At 37.0% G+C, this 15,395-nt stretch overlaps 2 protein-coding genes and 1 non-coding gene across 8 annotated transcripts; 1 reads left to right on the top strand and 2 right to left on the bottom strand.

The window, feature by feature from the left end:
• Nucleotides 50-123, bottom strand: TRNAN-GUU. Its single transcript has one exon. It is a non-coding gene; the product is annotated as a tRNA-Asn (tRNA).
• Nucleotides 1,170-7,118, bottom strand: LOC109231287 (cell division control protein 48 homolog B). 3 transcript variants are annotated; one of them, XM_019396900.1, is made up of 12 exons: nt 6,802-7,118; nt 6,656-6,700; nt 6,295-6,350; nt 5,497-5,646; nt 5,238-5,345; nt 4,572-4,671; nt 4,129-4,413; nt 3,884-4,053; nt 3,054-3,182; nt 2,278-2,365; nt 2,088-2,165; nt 1,170-1,942 (listed from the first exon to the last, which is right to left on the bottom strand). In XM_019396900.1, exons 1-12 carry the CDS (start codon nt 6,949-6,951, stop codon nt 1,469-1,471), a joined length of 1,833 nt encoding a protein of 610 aa, XP_019252445.1. In that variant the 5' UTR covers nt 6,952-7,118; the 3' UTR covers nt 1,170-1,468. The 3 variants fall into 3 exon arrangements, with proteins under 3 accessions (XP_019252445.1, XP_019252446.1, XP_019252447.1); XM_019396901.1 differs by having other exon boundaries at nt 6,628-6,700; nt 6,802-6,891; XM_019396902.1 differs by lacking the exon at nt 6,295-6,350 and having other exon boundaries at nt 6,802-6,891.
• Nucleotides 8,853-15,180, top strand: LOC109231288 (asparagine synthetase domain-containing protein 1). 4 transcript variants are annotated; one of them, XM_019396904.1, is made up of 14 exons: nt 8,853-9,007; nt 9,956-10,259; nt 10,610-10,800; nt 10,903-11,038; nt 11,598-11,867; nt 11,980-12,077; nt 12,215-12,329; nt 12,462-12,567; nt 12,950-13,043; nt 13,140-13,330; nt 13,601-13,700; nt 13,775-13,891; nt 14,126-14,182; nt 14,688-15,180. In XM_019396904.1, exons 1-14 carry the CDS (start codon nt 8,909-8,911, stop codon nt 14,793-14,795), a joined length of 1,986 nt encoding a protein of 661 aa, XP_019252449.1. In that variant the 5' UTR covers nt 8,853-8,908; the 3' UTR covers nt 14,796-15,180. The 4 variants fall into 4 exon arrangements, with proteins under 4 accessions (XP_019252449.1, XP_019252450.1, XP_019252452.1 ...); XM_019396906.1 differs by having other exon boundaries at nt 8,927-9,007; nt 9,969-10,259; XM_019396905.1 differs by lacking the exons at nt 14,126-14,182; nt 14,688-15,180 and having other exon boundaries at nt 13,780-13,885.

Raw genomic sequence — 15,395 nt, forward strand, 5'->3', positions numbered from 1 at the left:
TTTTCTTCTTTATTTTGCCCAGTCAAAAACATTTAGTACAAAGAGGTAACGCTAGAAGGAGGGGTTGAACCTCCGACCTTGTGGTTAACAGCCACACGCTCTAACCAACTGAGCTATTCCAGCGTTGTCTATCATGTTTGCTTTCCCACATTTTATTATCCTAAGAAAAAAATTTCACGCGAATTTTCAAAAATTTCTTAAATACTTTTAATCATAAGCATTTGTGATTTATAGCTTTACTAGTGCATAATTAATATGTATGTAAATGTTGTATTTGAGGAATTGTTGTTTGAATTCGAACCAAATATTCAATATTTCAATTCTTGTTCTTTAAACTCCGTACTATATTCAATACTAATATATATTAGTCCTTTTAGGACTTAGCGAAAAAAAGAAGCTATCAATTGAAAAGTGTTCCCAGGACAGTTTATAAAGAAACAAACTATATATTTAATTGACAATAATACCATATCAATATGTAAATGCAAGTCAATAATTAAGCAACCTACAAGGAACTAGGCCAATCCTGTTTTTACATTCTTATTTATTGGCCTCTATTTTCTTTCTATGTCTGCGTTTTTACATTTATATATATTGTTTATTACTATCTAACAACTCCAATGATATCTTACCTCACAAAGAGGGCAATTCTTAAGGAAATAAATGATTATATTAACCTTAACCCTATTAGCCACTAGGACAAATAATGCCAACAAAAGACCTAGTAACAATAAGACCTAATGATTTTTGCTTTACATGAATTCAAACTTGAGATCTTATTATTTTGTTTTCACAGGTGCGAAGCAAATCATCATAATTTGCAATGTATAATATTGAAGTATGACACATATCGCATGAACATAAGTATACAACTTCTATCAAAAGAATTGTAGAGGTGAAAAAAAAAGATCATATTACCGAATAGATTCTCATCAAATTTTTCCTTTAAGTTGAAATAATGCCAGCCTAATTTGAACAAGATAATGTTTGACAGGAGTTGCTAAAACTGCATAGTATCCCATTTCATGCGACATACTTTACTTTGAACTTAAATGTCAGGGATAATATCAACTAAGAGATATAACTGTTTGTTTATCAACCAGACTCAGGTTAAGCATAATGGCAACATAGTTGAAAAGAAATAAGAAGCAGTAACAACAACATGATAATAAGATAATCGAAGCAAAAAAAGACAGTCGGTAGTATTAGAGATCCAAAGTGTAAGAAAATCCGCGAATAATAATGATACGACAGGTATGAAAAGGAAAAGCTCGACTACTTACTAACCTTCTATCCTAATTCTCAACCTCCATACTCTCCTATCAAGGGTCATGTTATACACAATCAAATGCATCAAAACTATTATCACATACCTGGACTGCCTAGACTGGCCAAGAAATTGTTTTCAAAATTTTGGTAATTTAATCATGTTGTAATGTGCTGGAATTAACGGCAACTTAGTTGGACACTATGTACTCCTTAGTTCACTCGACAGTGTTTCAGTAGGCATCAGAAAGTATCTAACACCAATGTACAGTACAACACTAACGACACCAATTGTAACAGGACTGGCCAAAACTAACAAATTCTTGGTTTGCTTGTTACTCGTTTTGGAGCTGGATTCAAATGAATCTGCGGACCTCCTAGACGGATTCTTCATAAAGGAAGAATAGGAAGCAACCTCTTCTGCGGTAAGTGCTGGCTTTAGCGACTTCTGGACTATTTGGAAGTGCCGATCACATACTACTGTTGCTGATATGTTTTCTCTCAGAGCAACTATTCCAGCTTCTCTGCATAGCCCTTCCAGTTCAGCTCCGGTAAAGAGCTCTGTGTCTTCTGCGATTTGCCTGAGATTAACATCATCACTTAATTTCATATCTCGCGTATGAACACAGAGAATCTCAAATCGAGCTTCCAAGTCAGGAGGGGGTACATAAAGAACCTGCAAGCAAAGCGTGAATAAAATGAGCTAATTACTGTTGCTGCTAACCACACTGTATGACCCATAGCGAGTACAAGATTGCCTCTTAAGAGTAACATTCATGTTGAGATGCTAAGTTACAGTAAGCATTCGATAAGTTTCTTACAAGATCAAATCTTCCGGGTCGCATCAGTGCAGCATCAATTGCATGGGGGCGATTTGTGGCAGCCAAAACAAGAATTCCCTGTCAAAGCAAAGATTAGAAAACACAGGAACCACATTCTATACCTAATAATGAAAATGATCCATCATTTGCATTTGGTACTTAAAAAAACTGCAACAAATTTACTGCTCACTTTAGCCTGCTCTAAACCATCCATTTCGGTTAGGAGGGTGGATAGAAGTCTCTCTCCAACTGTACTGCTTCCACTTGAACTTCCTCCTCTGCCATTTAAGGATAAATTGCATCAGTTTTTTTGCATAAATAATGAGGAAGATAAACTTTAAACTCGCAGTCAGACTAGCAAATAGCTGTGCTCTCTAGGGACATGACCGCAGCAAGTCCTGTACCAACTAAAAAGCAATTTGTATCAGTAGGGATTATATGTGACCAGGCACAAGTGTGCCTGAAGACTTTCTGAAGTCCACAAAGATTTGCGAGACAATTACTCCTCACGTTGTCTCTCTCTACATATACAATCGTACCCACTTCTCTCTTCACTATACGACTCCCAATTCCCCTCTTTTTCTCTGTCCCCCTCCTTCCATCTATCTCCATCCACAACCAAGCAACAAGGACAATCAAGCATGTGTTTACCAAACCAGAAATCAGAAGAGAGGGCAAGAACCTGATCACCAAAATTGTGCAATAAACTCTACAATATCCATGTAAACTTGACATGATACAACCAACATCCTAGTGAATAAACACGAGATGGTCCAAAAATATGTTACCCGAATTCTCCAAAAATGCTGCCGCACTTGTGCCTGATCCTCCCAAAGTGCAGTATTTTGGGAGGATATGACATGCACCCGGCGGCACTTTGGATGAGTCTGAGCAACACAGGTCCAAAATGTTTTAAACCAAACTCATACTCAACTCACAAGACATTGCTAAGCTAAATAAACTTACCTTTTGGTTGCAACTACATCCGCCTCATCAAAGAATATTATACTTGGTGCTGCAAGGCGAGCTCTTCGGAAAGTATTGCGCAGTAAAGCTTCACCCTCACCAACATACATAGAGTACAGCTCTGCGCCACTGTTCCATGATTATGAATTTCAGGAAAATCGAATGATTAGGACTTGTAATTTTTAGTCAAAACGTCGAATACACGAGATAATAATATATACTTAGTTACTGCAGACAAGCTAATAAAGATGGTTAACATCATAGTAAATACCAATCTGACGCCTTAGGCTCCAAAAGAGGCATAACCACCATACATTCAAGATTTAGGTGGAGCATACTAAATGGCAGCATTCTAAACTAACTTAACATGTTTTTGGTTTTCCAGAAACTATAAGTTGGAACTTAACATGGTTTTGGGTTTCCATAAACTGTCATATCAGCTGGCAAAGGCTGAAGGAGACAAAAATTACTCAGTTGCTTCTAAGCAATGCATGAAATTTACTAAACAATAAAGATAAACTTCTTAGATGCATTCAAAAGAAATGCTTAAATAAGAAAAATAGTTGAAAACAAAGAAGAAAAGATAGAAAGGTAAAAAGCTATGATAACTGCAAGCACTGCAAGTGTATAACCAGCTATTGGATCATTTTGACTTTTATCAGTGCATGCATATGTTTCCTTTTACTAGCGGAAGCAATTATATCTAAAAAACATTATAATGACAGTTATCATTTCTATGTTATTTGCAGCAAGGGTCAGCAGGAAACAGGGCATCAAACAGCATAAAATAATTTAGCCAAGTGCAGAAGAGACCAGAACGGTCAACAGACCTCAAGGAAAAGAATGAAGCTTGGGCAGCATGAGCAGCAGCTTTAGCAAGGGTCGTTTTCGAGCAACCTGGTGGTCCATGAAGAAGGATTCCACGGAAAGGTGAGACTCCCAGCCGTTCAAATGTTTCAGAGTGTTTTAAAGGCCATTCAACAGCTTGCTGAAGCCTTTTCTGTTTCAAGATTTTAACACAATATAAGATATTGCAAATATTCAACCAGACCTAATTGTTTGTGCGAGGTCATACCTTTATGTCTTTCAACCCTCCAATATCTTCCCAAGAAACATTGGGGATTTCAACAGTAACACCCCTAGTTATACTAGGACCAACCACTGATCTTGCATGCTTCCAATCTTCCATACTAATGCTGTAAGAGCCTTCGTCTAGATTTGAATCAGAGCACTTCCTTACTGCAGACATTGCAGCTTCACGACACAAAGCCTCTAAATCTGCCCCAACATAACCATTACAAGATGCAGCAATGGCTCGAAGGTCGACACTCGCATCCAATTGAAGCTTCTTTGTATAAAGCTGAATGATTAGAAATGAAAACCAGCATCTTAAGACCAACTTCGTGTAGATCATACTATAGAAGGGAATTGAGAAACCGTAGATGTCCACAAAGAGTACCCATTCAGGTATCTCCTTAAATTGGGGCAGACTCAAAAATCTTATCTTATGCAGCTAACCTTGAGAATATGCAACCGCTCTTCCTCAGTAGGTGTTGTTACTTCAATTTCGGCATCAAAACGTCCCGCCCTTCTTAAAGCTGGATCAATAGAATCTGGCCTGCACATAAAATGCATAGGCATCAGAGTTAATTTGGTTTGGAAGTGTACAACACCATGACACAGAAGTAAGCATAGAATTTCATGACCATTAGAAGGATATCATTAGGGGTTCAGTGGCTTGCGTACATAGAGTAAGCTGGCACTGTAGCTTGCATACATCTTCTAGGACATAACGCGTGAATTTTTTTAATCATTATAAAGAGAATTTTTTTTTAGTTTCTTATGAACTCAAAAGAAACAAAAGTAAAAGCAATACATCTCTGAAGGGCGAACAGTATCCTTCACCAAGTGGAGCTATTCCTAGAAATGGTTTCCTTGGAAGGTAATAGCTAAGTTGCAGTTCCTCATCGCAAAATATCATGGCCTACAGCTTGCCCTGCGAGGGCTACTAGGAAAGATCTAATGGATGTTTTTACTTAATAACGACAAAAAAAATTAATATTTTACTTAATAACGACAACAAAAATTAATCTGTTGAGAGCAGACTTACATGAGAGACACAGGAAAATGCAATCCACCACAAAAATAAAAAACCAAATAAAGCAAATGTTGCAGAGCCCTTACCTATTGGTTGATGCTACCACCACGACATGTGATACAGATGTTGATGATGATTTAATGGAATCCATCAACATAAAGAGCTGCGAGGCTACACGAATTTCTTGCTCCCTTCTGCAATTCAAGAACTCAAATAACATGTTAGAAAGAACATTGGTATATATCATCTACTCTACCCTGCCAACATCTTTTCTTTTTACTATAAAACTATGGTTCAAGAAAGGCCACTGTCGTATGGATGTGGATAAAGAGGTGCAATATGTACCTAGAATCCCGGCGAGGACAAAGAGCATCTATTTCATCTAAAAAGATGACTGATGGCTTGCCTAATTTTGCATGAGATGATGCTTCTGAAAATGCCTCCCGCAAAATCTTCTCGCTTTCACCAGCATGAGCCCTGTGAACTGAATGAGGACTGCAAATACATCCAAAGCCAGAAGGCACAATAAAGTTCAAAACAATGCAAGATTCCCCTTAAAGTTCAATTTCTTCTCTCTTCTCTAAATGTACTTAACAGTGTGGAGTCACCCACTGTCCCACCATACTGAAATAACCAGAGCATCAAAAGCTCAACTCTTTCAAAATGCAGACATTTTTTAATTAATTAAATAACATCAAGGACCATAACAATCACGGAATGCTCGGTGATTCAATTGATAGATATTAGCCAATTAGATAAGTTTCTGCTAGGCATAGAACTTCTAGTACTTCTTGTTGTTGTATAATATGGGTCCTAAGATGAACTTAATTGGAGCAGCATGGTCAGTAAGAATTCATATCACCTACCCCAACTTGCTTGGAATTGAAGCGTACAACAACAACAACAAAAAACCCAGTGTAATCCTACAAGTGGGGTATGGAGAGGGTAGTGTGTACGCATACCTTACCCCTGCCTCCAAGAAGGCAGGGATTGAGGCGTAGTTGTTATTTGTCAGGCATACATAATAAGGAAATGATAACACCGAACTAATGAAGAAAACTACCATTACTTTTACTGCACATAAGCAACAAAAAGAAAGAAGCCCGACAGAGAAAAATAAAGTTGAATGAGAATCAAACACACCTTATTACGATCAAATGGGCGCCACATTCTTGAACAACTGCCCGAACTAAGCTTGTCTACAATTAAAAAATTACGAAAAGTTGACCAAACAACTATCTAGAACACAAAAGTCAATTTCCAAATCCAAAGACATGATTTTGACTTAAATCCAAATGTCAATTGTGAAACTGATAAGACAGGCATTGGCTCAAACAATTGCCAAATTCCAGATTCAAACACATGATTGTGGCTCAACACAAATGTCAATTTCGAAATTGAGATGTCATGATTTTGGCTCAAAATCAATAAGTCAATTTTGAAATTAAAAAAAAAAGACATGATTTTGGCACATACCCAAATCAAGAAAGCACATGTATAGTACCTTGCCAGTTCCAGGAGGTCCATATAGCAACAATCCACGTGGCCACTATAAAAAAAAAAAAAAAAAAACAAAGCAACGCAATGAAAGTTGTCAATGAGGATGATAAGCTGAATATAAAAGGAATACTATCTGGAAACTTGTAGAACCTTTAGCCCAAGTTTTCGAGATTCAGCTGAGTAAAGGAGGGGATAGGTGATGAGTTCTCTGAGAATTCGAAGGGCTTCAGTGTTGCCGGCAATAGCTTCTTCTGCTCTCCACTCACCGCCGTAGCTGATGCTCCCGCTGCTACTTTCCATCTCCACTGCGGCAGCAAATGGAAGAGCAGAGCTGGTGGTTGGGTTTAAAGTTTGCGTTTACTTCTTTTAACCTTTGTGGAGAAAAAATGGCCCAGCCAGCAATGGCTGCTTTGGTCACCAGAGGAATAGCAGCAGCGTTCAGCGTTCAACTCTGAAAAGGCTAATTTAAGCTGAAGGGTAGTTTTGTCCTTTTAATAGGGATGGCAATGGGGCGGTGCGAGTTTGGGAGTTTGCGGTTGCGGGGCGGAGCGGATTCAGATTTTAAATAAAAAATATCATGCGGGGCGGGGCGGGTCGCGGGTTGGGGATTTTATTTTTTGAACTAATAAACAGTACCAAAAATAGGAGAATGACAACATATGGGAATCTGTATAGAGTATCATGTCAATTATCAAAATTGCCAAAGTCTGCATACTTTACTTTGTTTCATCGATAGGAAATACCAGAAATAGCTAAAAACGTAGAAGATAACATTTTGATGGTGTTTCTTAAATCATCTTTGTGAAAATTAATGATTAGTAAATATAACAAAATGCTTAGGCTTAAAAATACAGAGTGTATCTTTATGCAAAATTTTAAGTGGCAAATTTAAGATGTTGCGTAGATATTTGTGGCGTCTTTATATAATACAACTATTGCAAAAAACAAAAACAAAAAAAAAGAGATTTTTTTAATAAAAAAAATCGGTGCAGGGCGGGGCGGGTGAACGCGGGTGAAGTGTGGGAAGGGTGAATGCGGGTTTAAATCCTATGCGGGGCGGGGCAGGTTGAAATTGTGCGGGTTTAGATAGAACCCGCACTGCCCCGCACCGCCTGCCATTCCTACCTTTTAATATTTAGTCAAGGTATAGATAATATTCGAGAAAACGACAACTAGGTCTCGTATGTTTAGTTAGATTATAAATAGTTTGTTTATTGGAACGTATAGACTAGTTATAAAATCGGATTGATAGCCTCCATCCGTGTTCTAGAGAGCTAGATTTGCCTCAATTTTTTGTCTCCCTCCTTCAGCCTTTTTCACTTTAGCTTCCGCTAGTTCAAGAGTTTGCCGAGCTTCTTGTGGATCAATGTCACTACCCGTCTCCGCATCATTTACTAAAAAGTGATCTCATTATTACCTATTCTAGCAAAATCACTTATCAGAGCCATCATTAACCATTGGTCGTTAAGACGTATTCTCAAAATTCATATATCTAAAGGTGTGGCAATATATTTGTGATCAGATGTGGTCTGATAAATTTGTCAAGAGTAAGCACTTTTAATTTTTGTTAAATATTTAACAAAAGATAAGATAAGATTAATAAGAATTATTAATTTTTTTTTTAAATAAGAGATACCAGAAAAGACCTTTTAAATCTCAAAAATTAGAGCACAAAAAACTACTCTAACTATAAAAATAGACCTAAAATAGCAGAAATAGCAAACTATCGTACCTTCAAATTTGAGACACCATTAACCTTTTTTTCACAATTCTTGTTATATTTAGAGATTTTAAATGTTTGACCATCTGCCCTAACTGAAATGGGGTTGAAGACTTGTGGAGAAGTTCAACTTTGATAAAATGCCCATTTTCTTCAAACTTAAAGGACCTTCAAGAGTTTTTTTTTTTTGTTTTGAGAGATCTTTACAAACATAGCCGGTCATATTTGCTATTTATAATTCCTAGTTATATGCATGAATTATATACATTTATCTACATATAATATATAAATCATGTAAATATTATACTTTTACTAACTATTTTTAATTTAAGTGGTTGGGTGGATGACTATTTGTGTTAATTGTATTTTTTTAAGGGACTATTTTAAACTTACCCAAACATAATGGACCATTTTTGTCATTTTCCTCGCTAATATTCATTTAAATTTTTTGATATTTCATAAACCTTTCTTCCTTCCGAGACCTCTCTGTATTTCCAGTGGGTTTAGGGTTTAGGGACGCTGCAGAAAAAGAGAGAGATGTGTGGTACAGCAGTGATTGTGTGTGGAATTAGGATAATTTTATCATCAACTCTCAACCCTAATTTCATCTCCCCACTACCTCTACCGGAACAGCAGGTATATTTTATACTCTCGTACTGAACCCCTTTTGCTACAACATCTAAATTAAGTAAATTAAAAAAAAAAACAGCAAATAAATGAGCTATCTTTGTATCTTTAACGGTGAATATTTATGAAGTTTCTTTTTTTTAAAAAAAAAAAAAAAATTCTCTTTGATTGATATGAGATGGACCCATTTTTCTACAACACATAAATGTAGCAAAAACAGCATAAAAGCTGTTTTTAAGGGAAACTTAAAACACTATCTTTGAACTAAAAGATTTAAAAGAAAAGAGCTACCTTTGAACCTTAATGAGGAACGAATGATGTGAAGTTTTTAAAGTTGTTATCTTTATCAAATCTCTCTTTCCGTGGATGAACCCCTTTTACTTATAACATCTAAATTAAGTAGAAGAACAACAACTTGTATGCAGGGGCGGATTTAGCGGGCGCAAGGGTGTTCACCCGAAACCCCTTCGCCGAAAAATTACACCGTGTATATAAGGCAAAATCTGGTTTTTACTTCTATATATTATGTTTTGAATCCTCTTCACAGAGCCCAAAAGCATGACTTAGTGGTCAAGGGGGTTCAAAACCATTATGAGGTCATTGGTTCAATTCTCACTAGCTACAATCTCTTTAAATTTTTTAACTTATTCCTTTTTTGAACCCCCTTAGCAGAAGTCCTGCCTCAGCCATTGCTTGTATGGTTTTTCTTTAAAATCTTTTTGATTGATCTGCCCATTTTTATACAGCTTTCAAATTAAGCAAAATCAGCATAAAAACTGGGTGCAAATTAAAAGGAAAAAACTTAAAAAGCTTGCTTTGATAAAAGAGTATCAACAGAAAAGAGCTACCTTTGCCCCTTTAATGAGGAAGGATTGATTTGAAATTTCTGAAGTTGTAATCTTTTTCAATTTCAAGAGAGAGCTTGAAAAGGCTAAGAATGTTTTATATTGTCATTAGACTTTGTTTTCAGTGGATGACATAAAAGCTGTGTTAAGAAGAAGGGGTCCAGATAGCCTAGGATGCAAGAAAATTTTACTTCGTTCTGGGTTCTCGTCTTTGTGTGGTGGGGAGCAAGATGTTTTTGCCTTTGTGAAGGATGAAGATTCCGATGAGGGAGAGGCTTGTCGTATGGGTGGTGGTGGTGGTGGTAAAGAATTCACCGGAGAGTTGCAATTTATTGGTGCTACATTGCAGCTTAGAGGCATAAATCCTATTGTTCAACCATTGATGGACGTGTCAGGGAACATCCTTGTTTATAATGGTAATACCACAGCGTCTGAGCCTTTACCAACATGATAGACTGAAGCATATCTTGGATTTTTTGGTTCTTGACTTTCTTATGCTTGATTTTTTTTTTCCAACTTAATTGATGCTTAACCTTGTAGAGTCAAAGAATGTACACAATTATGAGTTTTTGTTTCTCTGCACTTTCAAGTAAATGGCCAGATGCAGATTCCGCAATATTTGTGTTCTTGTTTGCAAAAACAATTCTGATTTTTTGCTTTTTTCAAGTTGCTTCTTTCAGCATTTTTTCTGTTTTATATATCTTCATTTCTGTCAAAATTAATTATTTTATTGACTATTGTTTGTTCTTCTGTGATTACTCTTTAGGTGAAATATTTGGAGGAATACAAATGAGTAGTGACAGCAATGACACTGAAATTCTTATGCAACATCTAGGACTATGTTATTCTCATATTTCCTCAACACATAATGAAATTCATACTTCTGGAGAACGGCAAAGTTCTGTTCCAGAACTTCTTTCCAGAATCAAGGGACCGTGGGCTTTGATCTATTGGCAGGTAACTTTTGGTGGTAAGTTTCTACTGGCTTATTTCAGCAGGAAAGGCTAAACCATTTTGAGACAAATGCTTCTCTGACGCTCCGCTTACTCTTTTATATAGAGTAGTTCAAAAAAATTATGGTTTGGTCGAGATGCACTTGGAAGGCGAAGCCTTCTTGTTCACTGGCCAACGAAGGAGGACCCTCGGTTTCTGCTGTCTTCCGTATCACCACTTGCCTCTGTAAATGAAAGTTCTGGTAACACTTCTTCACCATCTTGCTCATTACTGATTTCTTATAGCATAACAAAGATATCTGGAGAAACTTCAACTTATTTTAAAGCAAAACATAAACGAATCAGTTGCCATTATCTTTTATGGGAACAACTATATCAAATTATCAATAGTTATGATTGAGCATGTGCCGTGTATAGCCAAGAGCATTTAACGATCAAACATATTGTTTTGAGCTGAGCTTTCTGGTAAATTAACCGTCCTCTCTGTTTGTGAAGTTTGTTGCTTCATAATTTTTATCGAAAATCAGCGCTCTCAATCCAAAATTGTTCCTTTTGAGTTTTCAAGCTCTGTTTTGGTTGGATAAATTAGTTGATGCTGTACGAAAGTCGATATTGCTTGTTTTTTTTATAATTTAATACTTTAAAATTCGAAATGTCATTGTGAAAATTATGGCATTGTCTCCTACCCGCAAGGGGAAAAACGAAATTTGGCCGCAGTTGGTAGTGTAGTCTATATCTCCTCTATTTTTGCTCTGTGAATGAGTGCAATCTTTTAACACATGGAACACTTTGATTTTGCAGACACAGGTGGAATAGCCAAAATAGACTTCTGGGAAGAACTTCCATGTGGTATATACAGTTTGTCTATTGGTGCTTCAGGAACAGATGAAGAGTTAATTGGTGAAGTTTTGAAGCATGACTGGACAGATCCAAAGCTTAATGAGTTAATCACTTGGGAGAGAACTTCTATCCAACCAAAACCCAACGACTTGCTTGCTTCCCGCCAAAAGGTTCATAGCAGGAAAGAGGACTCGCGTTTAACTCCTTCCATTCTGATGGAATCTAAGTTAGGTCAATACATGCTGTTAATACCATTCATTACATGTTTGGTGGTATGTAGTAATTGTGATTAAACATGCGTTCAGAGTCTAACTTGAGTGCAATCTTCTTCTAATTGTGACAGCTTCTACAGACTGCTTACTTACATCGCTGCCACACAGGGTAATGATTGCTTTACAAGAGTCAATAATGCGACGGACTTCATTAAATGCAATATACCAGGTCTGAAACTGATTATCGTTTTCTGTTTCCACCCAATGGTTAGAACTAATGCTTTGACTCCCCCTTCAACAGAACAGCAAAAACATAAGCTGCTATATTAGCTTTCTGAACTGACATAATTCGTGGGTGATGTGTAGGCCACTTCAGTCGACTACACAATTAAATGCAATGCTCCCATTGCTGTGCTCTTTTCTGGTGGAATAGACTCTATGATACTTGCAGCACTACTAAATAAGTGCATGGACGCCAAATGTGAGTGTTTCTAGCATCTGCTATATCCTCTTGCTTGAGTTAAGAATAGAACATTCTTTAAATTCCTTTCTTGTTAATTTTACCTGTGGAAAATCTAATCCAGTCATGGTCTTTTTGGTGTTATACTTGTAGATGAAATTGATCTGCTTAATGTAAGCTTTGACGGTCCATGTGCTCCTGATCGAATCTCTGCTAGGGCAGGTGTAAAGGAACTTCAAAAAATTGCCCCATCAAGAAGGTACTCATTCCCATTCTTGCTTTTATATGTACCACTAGCAACTGGAGTTCTTCGTGAGAAATAAGCAAGATGATACACTTATGTTTGAATATGCATGCTGATAATGCCCTGAATGATGAATGAAACAAAGTATGAGCCTGAATTTAAATGCAAGCATAGCTCTTGCGAAGCATAATTGGGCATTGAAGAATTTTGGCAATTTTAAAAACTGGTCCTACTCAATGTACTTTCTTTAGACACAAAGATAATAGGTTGCTCATGTCAAAGCAAAACACTTCTATGCAATGCAACTTGGTTTTGAGCGTCTACCATTTTGTTTCTCTCCATTTTCTGTAATTTTTCTTTCTTTTTGAGGTTTGTTCATCATAAAACTGAGTTGCAGATGGAAACTTGTAGAGATTGATGCTGATCTGCTGAAGCTGACCTCTGAAACGAAGCATGTCATGTCACTAATAAATCCTGCAAGTACCTACATGGTATATTTTCAATCCATACCTATATGAATATGCGTCTGTTACTTTTTCCTGTTGAATCACGATCAATTGCTCAACTAATTTCTTTCCTTGCTTCAGGATCTGAATATTGGTATAGCTCTGTGGTTGGCTGCTAGTGGAGACGGTCTGTTGCAAGATGAGACAGGTAACGATGATACCTGTGACCATGTCAAGTACAAATCTGCAGCTCGGATTCTCCTAGTTGGTTCTGGTGCAGATGAACAATGTGCTGGATATGGTCGGCATAGGACAAAATATAGAAATGGAAGGTGAAGTCCTCTTGTATACTAATTTACCCCATCTTCCGCAATTCAAAAGACGGAACTTGTGTAGAGCGTGGCGTTGTACACTAACCTCTCTTGCTCCATTTAATCCATCTTTGTTGATTCGTTCTTGTGATATTCACGTGTTCCAGTTCTCATGTGTAGTTGTCTTCCTCAAAAGTTCTTGGCGCAACTAGTTTTGAAAGCTTAGATGGTAATTGCTCATGTTCTAATTTGTGCTCCTTCGTCCTGTTCATTTGGTGCTATCTAGATCAGCTGGTTAGCTCTGAATGATGAAATGAAACTAGACATGCAGAGGATTTGGAAGAGAAATCTAGGGAGAGATGACAGGTGTATTGCTGACAATGGCAAGGAGGTACTTGAATTGCTTAAACAGCGTACTTTCTTATATTTTAGTTACACTCTGATCTTATTTTCTATCTTTGCCAGGCCAGGTTTCCATTCTTAGATGAGGATGTCATCAGGATTTTGCTAGATATTCCGTTGTGGGAGATCGCTGACCTTGATCAACCAATTGGTATTGGTGACAAGAAAATCTTGAGAGAGGTTAGATTCACTTTTGAACTTAAACTTAGACAGGGTTTTGAAATTACATTAACAATGATGGAGAGTTTATAATTTCTTGGGGGATGCGTTATCCTTTATTTTATCCGTACTTGGTGGCCACCTTAAACAGTTATTCTCCTCCAATTGCATTGGTGCACTCTGCCAAAGTTTCTCTTCATCGGGTGGGCACTCCCCCTTTCTGATATATTTCACTTTTATCTTTTTCTTTTGAAGGTTGCACATCTACTTGGTTTATGTGAAGCAGCCGCTCTGCCAAAAAGAGCAATCCAGGTATGTATGTTTTGCTCCTCTTATTCATGACTGAGTAACAATAAAATATCTTAATTGAGGAGTTTGGTTTCCAATTTTTTTAATGTAGTGAGTGATTGTGCACAGTTCAGCCTTTCTTGTTTTTGATCCTTTCTTGTGCATGCATGTCCTCTGACAGCAATTTTAAAATCTATAAAGAATAATTGGTAATATGGATAAAAGTTGATGCAATTTTGTACCACTAGATCTCCTTTCCCCTCATCCTCAGCACTAGGTTTATTAGGGGAGTAATTTTTGAGGTTTTCCTAAACAATATAAGAACTTTCTGTAATGCAAGGACCAAATGGCACTCTCCTTGTCATACTGTTGATATCCATTTTGCCAAATAGAGTTTACATTCACAATCAACTTAGCTTTACAATTTTAGGAACCACTTGTTGCTTGTCCTTCCTTGGCCGTACAGTTCCATTATTGAATTTTTTAACATGGCAAGTTCACTCAACTATGTTTTAAACATTATCTTCAGTTTGGTTCAAGAATTGCAAGAGAATCAAATCGGAAGAATTTTGGAAGCAATCGTGCAGCCAATCAGGCATCTGCCGGAAGTGTAACAATATATGGAAATAACTCATAATCCCATATATTTGGCTACTTTAGCTAGGGGATGAGACCATAATTGAAGGTGGACGACAAACTGGCAAAGGATGTATGTGTATCGGCTCCAACATTCAGCTGGTGCCATAATATTATTAGAGTGATGATTGATCCTGCATATTATTTGAAGGACGATTTTGGTAGTCGAGAATGTAGATATTATCACTTGTCTTGTGTGTTCGCTTTGGTAAGACGCCGATTCAAGAGGATGACCCTACAATTTTCCTTTTGCTCTACTTATTTTTTCTGGTGGAAAAGACTGAAACCAATGATTATCCTTTGAAAGGTTTAATTTGATACTTTGGTGGAAAGATATAGTGAAACTCTCTTGGCTTTATGGCAAATGATCAATGTTGCTCCTACTAGGTTTTGCTCTTTGTCTTTCAACTGTCTATAGGCTCCATTTATGTGAAGCAACCTACATCCAATATCTGCACTTAGTTTAAAATTCAAGCACACTGTGGGACAAGTTGACAGATAGTCATTCTCAGGGATGTTATTTAGAGATTAGCCAGTATTTATTTTGTTCTGAAATTTTAAATTAAAAATCTTAACTTCAGGACAATTCAGGATATTTTTG

Source organism: Nicotiana attenuata, chromosome 8 (genome assembly GCF_001879085.1).
Source record: "Nicotiana attenuata strain UT chromosome 8, NIATTr2, whole genome shotgun sequence".
Classification (NCBI taxonomy): Eukaryota; Viridiplantae; Streptophyta; class Magnoliopsida; order Solanales; family Solanaceae; genus Nicotiana; species Nicotiana attenuata.